The 16,863-nt window shown below is 36.7% G+C and overlaps 1 protein-coding gene across 1 annotated transcript in view; it reads right to left on the bottom strand.

Moving 5' to 3' along the window:
• TEX11 (testis expressed 11) overlaps positions 1–16,863 on the bottom strand; it is a 292,288-nt gene that overhangs the window by 222,760 nt on the left and 52,665 nt on the right. The window contains exon 7 of the mRNA XM_021679728.1: positions 11,257–11,342. Within this exon, the coding sequence (XP_021535403.1) occupies positions 11,257–11,342 (86 nt within the window). The remainder of the gene's footprint in view (positions 1–11,256; positions 11,343–16,863) is intronic.

Here is a 16,863-nt window from a genome sequence, read left to right as displayed (position 1 = left end):
CATACATGCACACACAAATCCATACCCAGACACATCATACTCCAATTACTGAAAGTCAAAGATAAACAGAAAATCTTGAAAGCAGTCAGAGAGAAATGATTCATCATTTCAAAGGAAACAAGATTAACAGCTAACTCTTCATCACATGATAATGGGTGCCAGAAAGCAGGGATGACATATTTAAAGTGCTTAAAGAGAAAAAACTGTCAACTAAGAATCCTGTATCTAGAGAAACTATTTTTCAAAAGAAGACTAAATACATTCCCAGATAAACAAAAATTGAGAGAATTTCTTGCTGATCTGTCTTACAAGAAATACGAAAGAACATTCCTCAAGCTGAGAGCAAATGACACCAAACATTAATGTGAATTCATATGAAAAAAAGTGTTAGTAATTATTTAGATAATTATAAAAGACAATATGATTATATATTTCTTCTCATTTCCTTCCTTATTTAAAAAGCAACTGTATAAATATCTATAAAACTTTATTGTTGGGGCATTGTATATGTAATATATTTTTACTCTGACAACACAAAGAAGTGGGTGGGAATAAAGTTATAATTAGTGTAAGGAAATAACACCAAATGGTAACTTAAATCTATAAGAAGTAAACAAAGACAACCAAAACTGATGAGAAGGCTAATATATAAAAAGATTCTATAAAAATATTTATGCTCTCCTTTTTTCTCTCATCTTCTTTCAAATACATAAGATTATATAAAGCAATAAGTATAACCACACATTACTGAGTTTTTAAACATATATAGACATAACTTATATAATTATAATAGCAAAAAAGAGAATAGGGAATAGCTATATAGAAGTAAAACTTCTTTCAGTAGAAAGTTAATATAAATCTGAAGTAACTTCTAATAAATTAAGATGTATATTGTAAGCCCTAGAACAACCATAAGGAAAATACCATGAAGAATATGTAATTTTAAAAACTGTTAACCAATTTAAATGGTATACTATAAGATATCCATTTATGAGACCCAGCAATTCTACTCCTAGGTATACATACAAAAGAAGTGAAAGCAGGGACTCGAGCAGATACTTATACACCAAAGTTTATAGTAGCATTATTCATAATAACAAAAAAGATGGAGGGGTGCCTGGGTGGCTCAGTCGGTTAAACGTCTGCCTTCAGCTCAGAGCATGATCCCAGAGTCCTGGGATCAAGCCCCACATCGGGCTCCCTGCTCAGTGGGGAGCCTGTGCCTCCCTCTCCCTCTGCCTCTCTCCCCCTCTGCCTGCCGCTCCCCCTGCTTGAACCACTACCCCTCTCTCTGTCAAATAAATAAATAAAATATTAAAAAAAAAAAGATGGCAACGACTCAAGTGTTCATCACGTGCTGAATGGATAAACAAAATGTGTTAAATCCATAAAATGGAATATTATTCACCCATAAAAATAATGAAATATTGATACATGCCACAACATGGATAAACCTTGAAAACATGTTAATAAGCCAAACACAAAAGGACAAATATTGTATGACTTTACTCATATGAGGAACCTAGAAAATGCCAAGTCATAGAGATAGAAAGTAGAACACAGGTTACCAGGGGTGAGAGGACTGGGGAATTATTGTTTAATGGGTACAGAATTTGTTTAGGATGAAAGCATTCTAGAAATAGACAGTGGTAATGTTTATACGACACTGTGAGTATACTTAATGCCACTGAACTGTACACTTAAAAATGGTTAAAATGGTAGTAAACTTTATGTTATGTATATTTTACCACAATAAAGTAAATTATTGGTAAAAAAAAAAAAAAAGAATGAAGTTCTCATACATGTCGCAACATGGATGATCCTTGAAAATATTCTCCTAAGTGAAATAAGCCAGACAAAAAAAGACAAATATTGTATGATTCTGCTCACATGAAATATCTAAGATAGGCAAATTCACAGAGATATTAAGGAGATTAGAGATTATCAGGGACCGGGGAAGGGGGAAGGAGAAATGGGGAGTTAGCGTTCAAAAGTTAGAGAACTTCTTTTTTTTTTTCCTAGATTTTACTTATTTATTTGACAGAGAGAGACACAGTCAGAGAGGGAACACAAGCAGGGGGAGTGAGAGAGGGAGAAGCAGGCTTCCCACTGAGCAGGGAGCCCGATGTGGGGCTCGATCCCAGGACCCTGGGACCATGCTCTGAGCTGAAGGCAGACGCTTAATGACTGAGCCACCCAGGTGCCCCAAAAGTTAAGGAATTTCTATTTGAGGTGATGAAAAAAGTTTTTGAAATTGATTGCAATGATGGTCGAACAACACTGGGAATGTAATTAATCCCCCTGAATTATACACTTAAAATAATTAAAATAGCAAATTTTATGTTGTATATATTCATTACCACAACAAAAAATAAATTAATTTTGAAAAGATATTCACTTAAAGTAGTAAAGGAGGAAAAGAGAGAATAGGTAGTCATGAGACATGACATGACATGACAGAAAACAAAATGTCAGATATAAATCCAACAATATCAACATTAAAAGGCTGAATGGATTAAACAATAAAATCAAATGGCAGAGATTTTCAGGCTGGATTTTTTAAAAAGATCCAACTGTATACTGTTGACACGAAACACACTTTATTTTTTTCTAATATTTATTTATTAGAGAGAGAGCTCACACGCAGGGGTGGGGGGCAGAGGGGGAGGGAGAAACTCTGCAGACTCCGCACTGAGCGTGGAGCCTGAGGCAGGGCGCAATCTCACAACCCTGAAATCATGACCTGAGCTGACACCAAGAGTCGGATGCTTAACCAACCGCGCCACCCAGGCACCCTGACAAAAAACACACTTTAAATTCAAACATACAAAGAGGTTGAGAGTAAAGGATGGAAAAAGACATACCATGTAAACAGCAACCTAAGAGCACTAGAGTGGTTACACTAATATCAGGCAAAATAGACTTTAAGATGAAAAATGTTACTAGAGATAAAGAGGGATATTTTAAAATGATAAAATAGCAAATCCGTTAGTAAGATATAACGAAAACATATATAAACCTAACAAGAGAGCCCCCAAAATACATAAACAAAAGTTGACAAAATTGAATGGAAAGATATATAACTCAACAATGAAGGCAGAGGATTTCAATACCCCACTTTCTTTTTTTCTTTTTAAAGATTTTCTTTCTTTATTTGACACAGAGAGAGAGATAGTGAGAGCAGGAACACAAGCAGGGGGAGGGGGAGAGGGTGACGCAGGCTTCCCGCTGAGCAGGGAGCCTGATGTGGGGCTTGATCCCAGGACCCTGGAATCATGACCTGAGCTGAAGGCAGACGTTTAACCGACTGAGCCACCCAGGCGCCCAATACCCCACTTTCAATAACAGACAGGACAACTAGGCAGAGCATCAAAAAGGATACTGAAGACTTGAACAACACTATATACCTACTAACCTAACAGATATCTATATCATACTCCACCCAATAATAGCAGACTACACCCTCTTCTCAAATGCACAGAGAACATTCTTCAGAATAGAACATATTAAAAAGCCTCAGTAAATTTAACAGAACTGAAGTTATAGAAAGTATGTTCCCCACCTACATGAAATTAAATTAGAAATCAAGAAGTTAAGTGGAAATTAAACAACACATTCCTAAATAACCAATGAGTCAAAGAATAAATCACAAGAGAAATTAGAAAATACCTTGAGCTGAGTGAACAGGGAAATACAACATACCAAAATTTATGGGATGGAAAACAATGGTTAAGGGAAATTTTATACCTATAACAATATTAAAAGAGAAGTAAGATCTCAACCTTCCATGCTAGGAAAATGGAACAGAAAGAGCAAACTAAATCTAAAGCAAGCATGGATGGGAAAAGTCATAAAGATTACAGCAGGAATTAAATGAAATAACTGAAAAACAATAGAGAAAAATCAATAAAAGCAAAAGTTGATGCTTTGAAAAAAGCCAACAGACTGACAAACCTTTAGCTAGACTGACCAAGAAAAGAAGAGAGAAGACTCATACTAGTCAAAATCAGGAATCAAAGAGGGAACCTCATTACTGAACTTTGGAGAAAAACTATTCCTAAAAGACTGGAGATCTAGGTCCCAACTAGGTGCCATTGTATAAATCTCTCTAAATGTACACTTCCCTATCTATACAAGATGAAATTGATCTATACCAGTCATTTTTAAACTGTAAGCAAGTGAATCACTTTTTTCAAACAAAATCTTGCATCGACATACTACTTACCAAAATTAATGCCTAACTTCTCTGAATCAAGATGGGTGTGTTAGAGAATTGTGGCTACATCTCCTTTTTCCCTTAATGGAGATTCTGAAAAGCTGTTCTGGCAGAACCAGAGAGCACCAGAGAACACAGTTCCTAAATTACTGAACTAGATCTGTAAAGAATCTTACAGCTCTAAGTGTTAGCTTTAGTAAATTATCTTGTTAAAACTGCTGTTATACAATTCATTATATTTCCACAAGATGGTGCTAATACATTCCATTTACCATTAAAATAGGTCTTGCATATGATTTTTATAGTTAATAATTTATCACAGTCTATGATTATGTAATATCCTTAACTTTTCAAAGTCCTATTATGTTCCTTATGGCATCTTTATTACAAGCCTGTGACACAGATAATACTGTACCCATTTTTCAGATAGACATTGCAGCACATTATTAGGTGAGTGACCCAAGGTCACACAATTGATTAGTAACAGATTTTCTACTGCTAGCTCTGTGATCATTCCTTAGATCACATTGCCTGACTATAAATAATATTGTCAAATTCTCAAGGTCTTGGGCTGAGAACAAAGGGAAAATAAAGGGATGAGCATTAAGTAGCATTGAAACTGATACAAATTTCCCCTGGGCTCATACAGTGAATCATTAATATTTGTGCAGAAAACATATTTATATTTCCTTTGTTATTTCCTTATTAGAAGACCTCTGGTGGGGCACATGGCTTGCTCAGTCAGTAGAGCATGCAACTCCTGATCTCAGGGTTGTAGGTTCGAGCCCCACCTGTGTGTGTGTGTAGGGATTACTTAAAAAGGTAGAATCTTCTTTTAAAAAAAAGACCTCTGGTGATATATATTCCTATATATAACCATTATAAAGACTAGGCAGTGATAAATAAAAATACCTCATAAATACTGTCCCTATTGTAAACATAATACCTATTTTAAACCCAACATGGAACTTACATAATCTGGTTCGCTAACTCTAAGCGCTATAAATTTAGAAAACAGTAGTATATGGGTGCCTGAGTGGCTCAGTTGGTTAAGCGACTGCCTTCGGCTCAGGTCATGATCCTGGAGTCCCAGGACAGCAGGGAGTCTGCTTCTCCCTCTGACCCTCCCCCCTCTCGTGTGCTCTCTCTCTCTCATTCTCTCTCTCAAATAAATAAATAAAATCTTTAAAAAAAAAAAACAGTAGTATAATTTTTGCTGAATTCTCCTCTTTTGATTCAATGAGAGATACAAGAAGTTTTATAGACGCAGGAAAGAGACACACTTCACTTGAGGATACTACGTGCAGGGTAAAAACTATTCCTAACTCACATTAGCTACCAACTGACATAGGTTTTAGATTAACTTTAGAGAAATTAAAAGTAGTGTTAGAAGAGGAGCTCCAAAATTATTCCTACTCTAATATACCGTCTACCCAATTATTTATTCACATCCAAAAAATCTAGCAACACTAAGTTTAGGTTGGGAAGTTTTTTAAAGAAAATATAAACTGTAATTACGGTCTCAGAAGGATGCTGAAGAAATCGTGCTTTCTTTGGATTCTGAAGGGGAAAAGGCAGCACAGAGCTCTCACACAAGGAGTTGAGAAATATTCTCAATTTAACCTACAAAGGACTCTTCAGGAATCTTTAAGCAGTCTCTGACCTGTAGGTCAAAGAAAGTAGGGTCATTTTTATTTCATTTATTAAGATCAATTAGATTATTTTTTATAGAACACCTTCAGGGTTTTATCCAATTCTCCATGATTTTGTCCAATTCAAATGTCTTCTGTCATTTTCCCAATTTATCTCACTGTCTCTAACAAGAGATCAGCAATTAGGAGTTGTCCTACGTATAGTCTTTGGCTTGGTTTTGTTCCATTAGTTTTCCTTATTTACAGTCCATTTTGAAAAAACTCCTCAATTCCTTAAATCCTCCAAATGCATTTCAATGATTCTCATGTCTTCCTTGTCATTTAACATATTAAAAGACCTTTTAAAAACTGTCTGTGAAAAAAATTTTAAAAAACAAAGTAAAATGTTAATAATGAGCATTTATGAATGTGGGATTACAAAGGACTTTTACTTAACACATTATATATTTTTGTAATATTTAAATTTTCATAATTAGCACATATAACTTCTTTTATCAGTGAAGAAATTTTAAACATTTTTACTGTATCACTTTCATTTTAACTGTTCTCTCCTAAATTTAATTTGCCACAATTACAAAATAGGTCTTCTTACAGCAAAAGGAAAAAAGTGAGCCTCCCAAGTGTGTACCAGTCAATAGCTCCAAGTAACACAGTTGAATTAGAACTACTAGAAATAAAAGAAAAATCATCCGTGATTAAGACTAAGGTTTTGCGATTAAGGCGTTTTCCTCCCAGGGAGAAAAAAATCTGCAAAATCTCTGCAGTAAATCAATGTAATCCCAAAGCCGTTTGAGTTAGACTTACTTGTATTTGTTTGGTTTACAAGTGCTTCTTTTAGAATACTAATTTGTTACCGTGCAATTTCTGTATATCTTTTATAAAAAGCCAAATTCAGCATAATATATGTCCCAATTATTAGGACGTTAAAAGATAAAGACTAAATTTAAACGCCACCAGAGCAACTGAAATCCCCTAGACTGTGAAGAAAGAAAGTTCTATATCACTAATCTCTTCCCATCTACTTATGCTTGTCTTCTGCTAGGAGCAGACAGAGGAGCTCAATATAGCAAGAATTACAAAAGGGGAGGAGCAGCAAAGTTTATTTATTTTTTTTAGTAATCTCTACACCCAATGTAGGGGTTGAACCCGTGACCCTGAGATCAAGAGTCACATGCTCTTCCAATTGAGCCAGACAGGTGCCCCCCAAAATGCATCTTATTAAACAAAAAACCTCTTAAATATATTTCCAATACTAGCATTCTGATTTCAAAGGTCTGAAATTTTATATTTAACAGAGTCCTAACTAAATTTGTCACTGAACACATTGAGGCAGGTACCCTGATGCCTACAGTAAAGTAAGCTAAAGGATTCCCAATTCCATTCATAATTACAGCAGCCTTCTCTTAATCCATGGCATCTCTAATAAGGGGACGTGATCAAAAGAGTGTGGTAGAAAAAAGCAAGAACAGCAGCTGTTCATGAACTTTTCTTAGCAAAAGAAAAGGCAGGGGGAGACAAAAACTGAAAAAGGTCCTGAACTGAGTGAGATCTGTTAACAAGAACTGAGGGACAGAAAAGAGCTTTATAAACAATACCCACCACCACTCTTTTATGTTCTAGGCTTCTATTTTAACAAAATTCTAATATACTATAGCAATTTTGATACGTTATCATTTGTGTAAAACTGGAGTTTTTCCTTTTAAGACTGAACGGGTACTTCCTTTTTTTTTTTTTTTAAAGATTTTATTTATTTGAGAGAGAGCACATGAGAGGGGGGAGGGTCAGAGGGAGAAGCAGACTCCCTGCCGAGCAGGGAGCCCGATGCGGGACTCGATCCCGGGACTCCAGGATCATGACCTGAGCCGAAGGCAGTCGCTTAACCAACTGAGCCACCCAGGCACCCCTGAACGGGTACGTTCAAACTGCATATAACCTCTACCTTAAGATATTCACTGTTTACAAAAGACTTAAGCCTGTAGAAAGTACACTCTCCATTGCCTCCTTCTGGTGTAAAATTTACAGAGACGGATGTTTAATTAGCAGCTATTCATTTCTACAGTACCACCAACAGCTCCCAATAGTCTTAATACACGGATAATTAAAGCACAAAGAAAAACTGTTCCAAAGATAAGCAGTATGACAGAAAATGTGGGTATTTGTCTTTATAATATAGTTACCTGGGAAGTCAACAAGTAATCCACGTTTGATTTCACTGTGATAAAGTTTAGAACTAAACTAGTGGACTTGCCACATTAGTGCTCATTTACAGTAAAGAGCAAACATATCACCTAGAAATAGCAGCAACAGGGGCGCCTGGGTGGCTCAGATGGTTAAGCGTCTGCTTTCGGCTCAGGTCATGATCTCAGGGTCCTGGGATCGAGTCCCGCATCGGGCTCCCTGCTCCTTGGGAGCCTGTTTCTCCCTCTGCCTCTCTCTCTCTCTCTCTGTCTCTCATGAATAAATAAATAAAATCTTTAAAAAAAAGAAATAGCAGCAACAGCTACCATTTACTGACCAGTTTCTGTTTCCCAAGCGAGATATTGAACACTCTACAACACATGCATCAACATATTTAAGCTGTACAGTAATTCTAAAAAGTAGGTATCACAATATTACCAGTTTCACCCTGACGTCATAGAGGACCCAAATTTTGATTGAGTTGATCTAATACTAGAAAAACTATCCACTGTGCTAAAATTCCTACTGTTAATAACATTGATAATTATTTTTGCCTCTTTTAAAACGCATTAAAATGTAATTTTTCAGGGCATTTGAAAATACTTCACCAAGATACTTTTATATCCCCAAAAGAGGTAGAAAATATAATCAGGCAGAGATTAAAATCATATATAATAACTAGAGCTAGAATTTATTTATTTATTTTTTATTTTTTATTTTTTTAGATTTTATTTATTTATTTGACAGAGAGAGAGACAGCAAGAGAGGGAACACAAGCAGGGGGAGTGGGAGAGGGAGAAGCAGGCTTCCCGCCGAGCAGGGAGCCCGATGTGGGGCTCGATCCCAGGACCCTGGAATCATGACCTGAGCCAAAGGCAGGCGCTTAACAACTGAGCCACCCAGGCGCCCCTAGAGCTAGAATTTAAGTTCTTCCCGGTTTCCCTAATCTCATTCTAATGACAAGAACACAAAAGACTCAAAATATAATGGTGCTCTATAAATTTACAATATAGATTTTGATGAAAATCTGACTGTGGATCAAATGATATTCCTAAAAATATAGCCACTAAACATACAGTAAAAATCTGATATAGCCAGCTGATGATATGTATGTCAATCATCCTGTCACCATCAAATTTTTTTTTGTAAGGTGTTCTAAAAATGGTAACGACAGATAAGACATCAACAACCCACGGCATATGTGAAAATGGCCTACATATGCCACTTTAAGCCTCAGCCTATTCTTATGACCATTTCCTAGAAAACATTCCCCCTCATTCTTGGCATAAACTTCAAGCTTACCTCCACAGTTTTAATCTTCCAGAAGCCATCCATGGCACCAGCATGTTTGGGGGGGGGGGGTATTTTTTTTTTAATTTCTTTTGTCCTCCTCATCCCTGTCTTCTTGGCATATTAGTTTTTTGATAGGTTGATGCCACAAACTTTGTACCCCCCAATACTGCCAAATCCTTTAACAAAACTCACTTATCATTCACTTTACAAAAAGATTCATTTAAACGAAACCTGTTGTAAAACCTGTGCTAAACTACTCAGCTCCTTTTATTATATATGAAATAATTCAATTTATTAAAATGCAATTTTATAATAACTTCAGGTATATTCCACGTGTGTGAAACATTCTAAATTGAGTCAAGTATAACTCATAACTTTATAAGCCTGTTCTGCTAGGTATAGTTCTTCATAGAGTTTGATCAATCTTTAGGCTCTAAAAAGTCTTTTACAGGGACGCCTGGGTGGCTCAGTCTATTAAACGTCTCCCTTCAGCTCAGGTCATGATCCCAGGGTCCTGGGATTGAGCCCCACATCAGGCCCCTTGTTCAGCAGGGAGCCCGCCTCTCCCTGTGCCGCTCCCCCTGCTTGTGCTCTCTCTCTGGCAAATAAATTTTTAAAAATCTTAAAAAAAAGGCTTTTACATAAAAAAGTTATTTGCATAAATATTTTGTTAGGGATATATATACCTGTGATTACTATAATCTCAAAGACCATATTTGCATTTATTTCATTAATGGCAAATGTAATTTTCACAACAGTTAAACTAACCCTGAGAGTATCTCCAAATAACCAGAACTAACCCTATACTCACAATGGAGAAACATTTAGTGAATTGATTTGATATATTTTATTCCATAATCCTCTGATGTTCAAAGTACCTTATGTGACATCTCCAGAAAAATACATTTTTCACATAAATTCATTTAACTAGCAATTATTGAATATCTACTATGTGTCAGAACCTGTGCTGTGCCTAAGTGTTCAGTGAAAGACAGGGTTCTTGCATATAGTTGCTACATTTTTACATTATTCCCTTGATACTTCCAGATTCAACACAATAGTACAAATATTAGTATAATACTGATCATACAGTAAGTGCTAAATATACACTTATTGATATTAAAATAGCAGAGTCATTTAATAATAACAATTTTAGCTGATCCTGATCCTACTCTTCACCCATCCACCCGTATACTCTGGGGTTGGCAGAGAGCAATATGTAACAAAGTAAAAGAAAAATTCATATTCTTTTTTTTTTTAAGATTTTATTTTATTTATGTGTCAGAGAGAGAGCAAGCGTGCACAAGCAAGGAGAGCGGCAGGCAGAGGGAGAAGCAGGCTCCCTGCTGAGCAGGGAGCCGGATGAGGGACTCAATCCCAGGACCCTGGGATGATGACCTGAGCTGAAGGCAAGACACTTAACCAACTGAGCCACCCAGGCGTCCCAAAAAATTCATATTCTTGATGGAGATATGAAGGAGGAATGAAAGAAGAACATAGTCTTGTGTTTTATTAAGAATAGAATACATGGGACGCCTGGGTGGCTCAGTCGTTAAGCGTCTGCCTTCGGCTCAGGTCATGATCCCAGGGTCCTGGGATTGAGCCCCACATCGGGCTCCCTGCTCCGCGGGAAGCCTGCTTCTCCCTCTCCCACTCCCCCTGCTTGTGTTCCCTCTCTCGCTGTCTCTCTCTCTGTCAAATAAATAAATAAAATCTTTAAAAAAAAAAAAGAATAGAATACATTTTCCTAGACAACATGTAAGAATAAACAACACATATTAAAGGAATAAATAAATTTAGCATATTGGCATTTGAAGTCAGAGAATGTTTAAACTGACAAAGTACCACATAGTAAGTATTTACTTAACTGTATGATGATATCCCTAAATTCACATTCACTAATTTTGTTTGTATTACCTAAGCCAGAAAGAACTTTCTTCATATTTATTCTGCTTGTGGGTTTCTACTCCGAAGTTGTAACAGAGAATGTGAAGATATCTAGTCTGCAATATTAAAAAAAAAAAAAAAAAGGTCAGAGTCATGATTTTTTTTTAACATTAAAAAATCGATAACAGTTCAAGAGTCTTTAAGGCATAAAGTATTCTGTACATCAAAATAACCCACTATTCCTTATTAAAACCTCCCAAATTATCTAAAGAGGAGCTACAAAATATTCAGTTTGGGATAATAGTTAAATATGGAAAAGTAATACATTACTGTTAGAACTTGAAAGGTACTTTGTAACAGGAAATGGGAAACCTAACCATTGCCCAGCAAAAGGACAACCTCCTTTGTAGGTTGCCAGATCCAGTAAGAGGCATTAGATCAGTGAGTATAGTCAAAGAAAAACATCACCATAAAAGGGGATTTTTTTTTCAAAATCAAGACAACTTTTAAAAATTCTAAAGTTCTAAAAAGTGTCCAATACACTGTCTAGTCATAGGACATATTTAGGATAGTTTAATGAACCCTCTTTAACAACAAAAATTTTCTTTACATAAATTACCACTGAGATAAAAGTAGGAACAAGTATGTGAATGGTGCCACAGGAAAATACTTTTTATGGATTATCAGCATCTCAGTCCCTGCATCAATGCCATATCTTACATAATTGTCACCTGTCAAAATACTGGGAAATGGCTTAAGAGACAAATTTTAAAATTCTAATAACTTATCCAAATATCCCTTCAGTATTTACAGACACCATCTATCCAGAATCTGATTATACCCATATAATGGAGTCCTTTATAAGTTTTACCTGAGTAAGACTACAGAAGCAGATCTTCAATTAAGAATCCAAGATCTGAGGCAAGTTATTTATAAGTAATGTGTAAAGACCTGTCTTCCTTCAAAAAAAAGTTTCCTTTTGAATTACAGTACATTCAGAAAGAAATTCAATATGCATGCCTGAGCACTTCAGACCTACTGTATATTTGAATCTAAAATAAAGAATAGTCTTGGTAATGTGGGTCTGGCAAGAATCCAGAAGTATTTAAATGCATTCTTGACATTTCAGCAGAAAAAGCTTAACTCATTACATGCCCCAGATCCCATAGGTTCACACAGGGCCACACCAATTATACAGCTATACTGTAATAATGCAGCTCACATCCACTCACTGCAGAGAGGCCTGTAACTAACTTGCACAGAAGAAAATGGAAAATAAAACTTTCGACTAACATCTAAGTGTATTAAGTCTTTATTCAGTTTCCCCAGGATTTGTCTTTGCCCTCACAAAATCTTCAAGTGTACTTACATTAAATGCTACTTCCTAGAGGGAAAAAAGAATGCAAAATAATAACAAACTTACAACAACAAAGCTATAAAAAACTAAAGTATCTTTTAAGAGAACCACAGCATATTTTCAATGTAATGACAAAAAAAAATCTTTTAACTACCAGTACTGTTCCATGCACACAATCATTTATACATTCAATAATAAATATTTACTAAGCATCTCCTATCTATCAGGCACTATTTTAGTTGTTACACATAACTCAGTGAACAAAACAGAGAAAAATCCCTGCCCTCATGACACATTTCTAACAGGGTATAAAGTACTAAGATTCATAAAAATATCTCTTTAAAAATATCTTCCCAGGGCACCTGGGTGGTTCAGTTGGTTAAGCTTCTGCCTTCAGCTCAGGTCATGACCCTGGGGTACTGGGATTGAGTCGGGCTCCCTGCTCAGTGGAGAGCCTGCTTCTCCCTCTCCCTCTGCCCCCCGCCCCCAACCTTGTGCTCTCTCCGGATCTCTCTCTCGCTTGATCTCAAATAAATAAAATCTTAACAAAAACAAAAAATAAAAAATAAAAATATCTTCCCAGCCTTCCATGGGGTGCTAACCTCTCATTTTGCAAGCAATACACAATGGCAAAAAACAATACAAAGAAGGTAGATCTGTAAGTCTGTTGTTATACTGGTCATACAGAAAGGGACTTATGGAAGCTCCAGAACCTATGGAATCTCTAGAACCTCCATCCACTGCTAAATCTACCAGCCCAGAAAGACAGCTCCAACTGAATACTCACTTTACAATGCCAACATGAGATTATATGGATGATTTTTAAAACTCAGATATTGCTGCTAAAAATGAGTTTCATCACTAACTTTCAAGTTCAATCGGAGGCCTTGTATTTTTAATTAACTAGATAAGGTCATCTCTCCTGCAAATTACTTTGTATATTAGGATTTTAAAACTCAGAAAAAACAAACCTTGTATTATTTTTCCAGTCCCAAGTTCTGAACTATTTTTCTTTCTGCTTTTGTTGTCTTTTACACATTTATAGATCATATATTTTTACATTTTGTTCAATTTTAACAGTGTAGCAAGAATTGAATGATAATTGCCTGGCTTTCTTCCTTAATGGCTTTAAGACATTTACCTTCCAATCCCTCCCTGACTCAGCTTTCTTTAAACCTCGGATATCTCAATAATAATCAACTATAGGTCATTAGTTATTTCTCTTGGTGCCCTAAGACACAATTTTCCAAACACTTTATTTCTCTGTCTCTGAACAGCATTACCTTCTGCCTTCATGTTAACACCTTACAGTAATTTCTAATCCAGTTTTGGCATACAGAAAGGATGTCTCAGAAAAAAAGAGAGTTGGTTTATTTAATTCATTAATTCCTTTTAAGTAAATAACATTATGTTAGCTCTTCTCTAGCCTTTATCCAATCATTTCCTCTCATTATAAGATTTCCTGCTCTAGATTTTCAGGGCTGCTACCTAAACCTTAAGCCCATCAAAAACACACTAAATGGGAGGTGAGGGAATGGGTTAGCCAGGTGATGGGTATTAAGGAGGGCACGTATTGAATGGAGCACTGGGTGTTATACACAAACAATGAATCATGGAACACTACATCAAAAACTAATGATGTATGGTGACTAACATAACATAATAAAATTAATAATAAAAAAAAACACACTAAATAATTGCATTGACCTTTAAAATAAAAATCATGAGTGTCCTAACAATATAGTTCTATCAACCACCTTCCACATAAAATATAAACTCTTAACTCTGGACTTAAATGTTGTTTACTAGTAGCCCCATCCTGACAAAGGCATAATTACTCTTCTGTTATATATCCTAGATCTTTTTTTTTTTTTTTTTTTTTAAGATTTTTTTTATTTATTTATTTGAGAGAGAGAATGAGAGACAGAGAGCACGAGAGGGAAGCGGGTCAGAGGGAGAAGCAGACCCCCCGCTGAGCAGGGAGCCCGATGTGGGACTCGATCCCGGGACTCCAGGATCATGACCTGAGCTGAAGGCAGTCGCTTAACCAACTGAGCCACCCAGGCGCCCCAAATATCCTAGATCTTTTAATTCAACCCTTTCCATTCTCTCTACATGTGTTTTTCCCTTTATCAGCACTAACACTGTGCAAGATACCAAAAGTTTTCTTTTCCTAAACACCACCTAAGAATCTCCTTTCAGGGCGCCTGGGTGGCTCAGTTGGTTAAGCGACTGCCTTCGGCTCAGGTCATGATCCTGGAGTCCCTGGATCGAGTCCCGCATCGGGCTCCCTGCTCGGCAGGGAGTCTGCTTCTCCCTCTGACCCTCCCTCCTCTCATGTGCTTGCTCTCTCTCATTCTCTCTCTCTCAAATAAATAAAATCTTTAAAAAAAAAAAAAAAAGAATCTCCTTTCATATATTTCAATATACTACTCACTGTCCATTTACTCTCCAAAGCATATTGAAGAAAGGTTTCTGTCTTTTAGTAATTTACAATGTAAAATAGATAGCAAAAGAACCAGAGCCAAAAGAGAGAAATGGTAAAAACATAAAAATTCAAACAATCCAAGAGACTTTTTTTTTTTTAAAGATTCTATTTATTTATTTGACAGAGAGAGACATAGCGAGAGAGGGAACACAAGCAGGGGGAGGGGGAGAGGGAGAAGCAGGCTTCCCCGCGGAGCAGGGAGCCCGATGTGGGGCTCGATCCCAGGACCCTGGGATCATGACCTGAGCCAAAAGCAGACACTCAACGACTGAGCCACCCAGGCGCCCCACAACCCAAGAGACTTTACAGAAAATTTTTTAAATTAATAAGAGTTCAGAGAAGTTGCTGGATATTAAACATTTTAAGCCATGCATTCTTATACATTAGTGACAATTTAAAAACATGATCTTTAAGATATCGCTTATGATAGCGATTGAATATGAAATGTTTTTATACAGAAAATTACAAAACTATGTTGAAACACATTAAAGAAAATTATATAAATTAGGATTTATCACATTCATGGATAGGAAGACTCAGTATTATGTAGATAGTGATGCTCTCCAAATTAATCTAGAAGTCCAATGCTATTTCAATCAACATCGCAATACCTTTTTTTTAGAGAATCTTTTTTTTTAAGATTTATTTATTTATTTATTTGACACACAGAGAGAGATAGTGAGAGAGAGCACAAGCAGGGGGAGCGGCAGGCAGGCAGAGGCAGAGGGAGAAGCAGACTTCCCGCTGAGCAGGGGGCCTGATGCGGGGCTCGATCCCAGGACCCCGGGATCATGACCTGAGCCAAAGGCAACGCTTAACGACTGAGCCACCCAGGCGCCCCCCAATAGCTTTTCACCAAACTATCTCTAAAATGAATATGGAAGGGCAAAGTCCCAGAAAATCTAAGACAACGGTGAAGAAGAACAAAGTAGGACCTGTCCTATCAAGACTATACTAGGTTTAGGGGTGCCTGGCTGGCTCAGTCAGTGGAGCATGTGACTCTTGATCGCGGAGTTGTGAGTTTGAGCCCCACACTGGGTGCAGAGATTACTTAAAAACAAAACCGTAAAAAAAAAAAAAAAAGACTAGGGGTACCTGGGTGATTCAGTCAGTCAAGTGTCCAACTCTTGGTTTCAGCACAGGTCATGATCTCAGGGTCAAGAGATGAAGCCCTGTGTCAGGCTCCAGGCTCAGTGGGGAGTCTGCTTGAGATTCTCTCCCTCTGCCCCTACCCCAAGCTTGTGTGTTCTCTCTCTGTCTCTCCCTCAAATAAATAAATAAATAAATCTTTGAAAAAGAAGACTATACTAGGTTTAATAATGTCCTCCCAAAATTCATGTTTACCTGGAACCAGTGAATGTTAACTTACTTGGAAACAGGGTCTTTGCAATGTAATCAAGAGAAGGTAAAACTGGATTGGGGTGAACCCTAAAAGGACTGGTGGCCTTATAAGAACAGCACTCTAAAATATAGACAAATCAAAATGTAATTCTAAAAATCCCACAGGATTCACCTAAACCAAAGGAAGGTGGAAAAAAGTAAAACAGATAAGCAAAACACAGAAAAAAACAAAAGAAAACAAACCAAAAAAAAAGAGAGCATCAAGATCCTATTAAAGACATCAGATTGAGTACACACGATTACCTCTGCTCTCTTGAAACCCCAATAAAACTGCTGTAAAAAGCACATATCAAAATTTACCATCTTAACCATTTTATTTTCTTTTTTAAGATTTTATTTATTTATTTGACAGAGAGAGACACAGCGAGAGAGGGAACACAAGCAGGGGGAG

Source organism: Neomonachus schauinslandi, chromosome X (genome assembly GCF_002201575.2).
Source record: "Neomonachus schauinslandi chromosome X, ASM220157v2, whole genome shotgun sequence".
Taxonomy (NCBI): Eukaryota; Metazoa; Chordata; class Mammalia; order Carnivora; family Phocidae; genus Neomonachus; species Neomonachus schauinslandi.
This window is presented reverse-complemented; position numbering and strand designations above follow the sequence as displayed.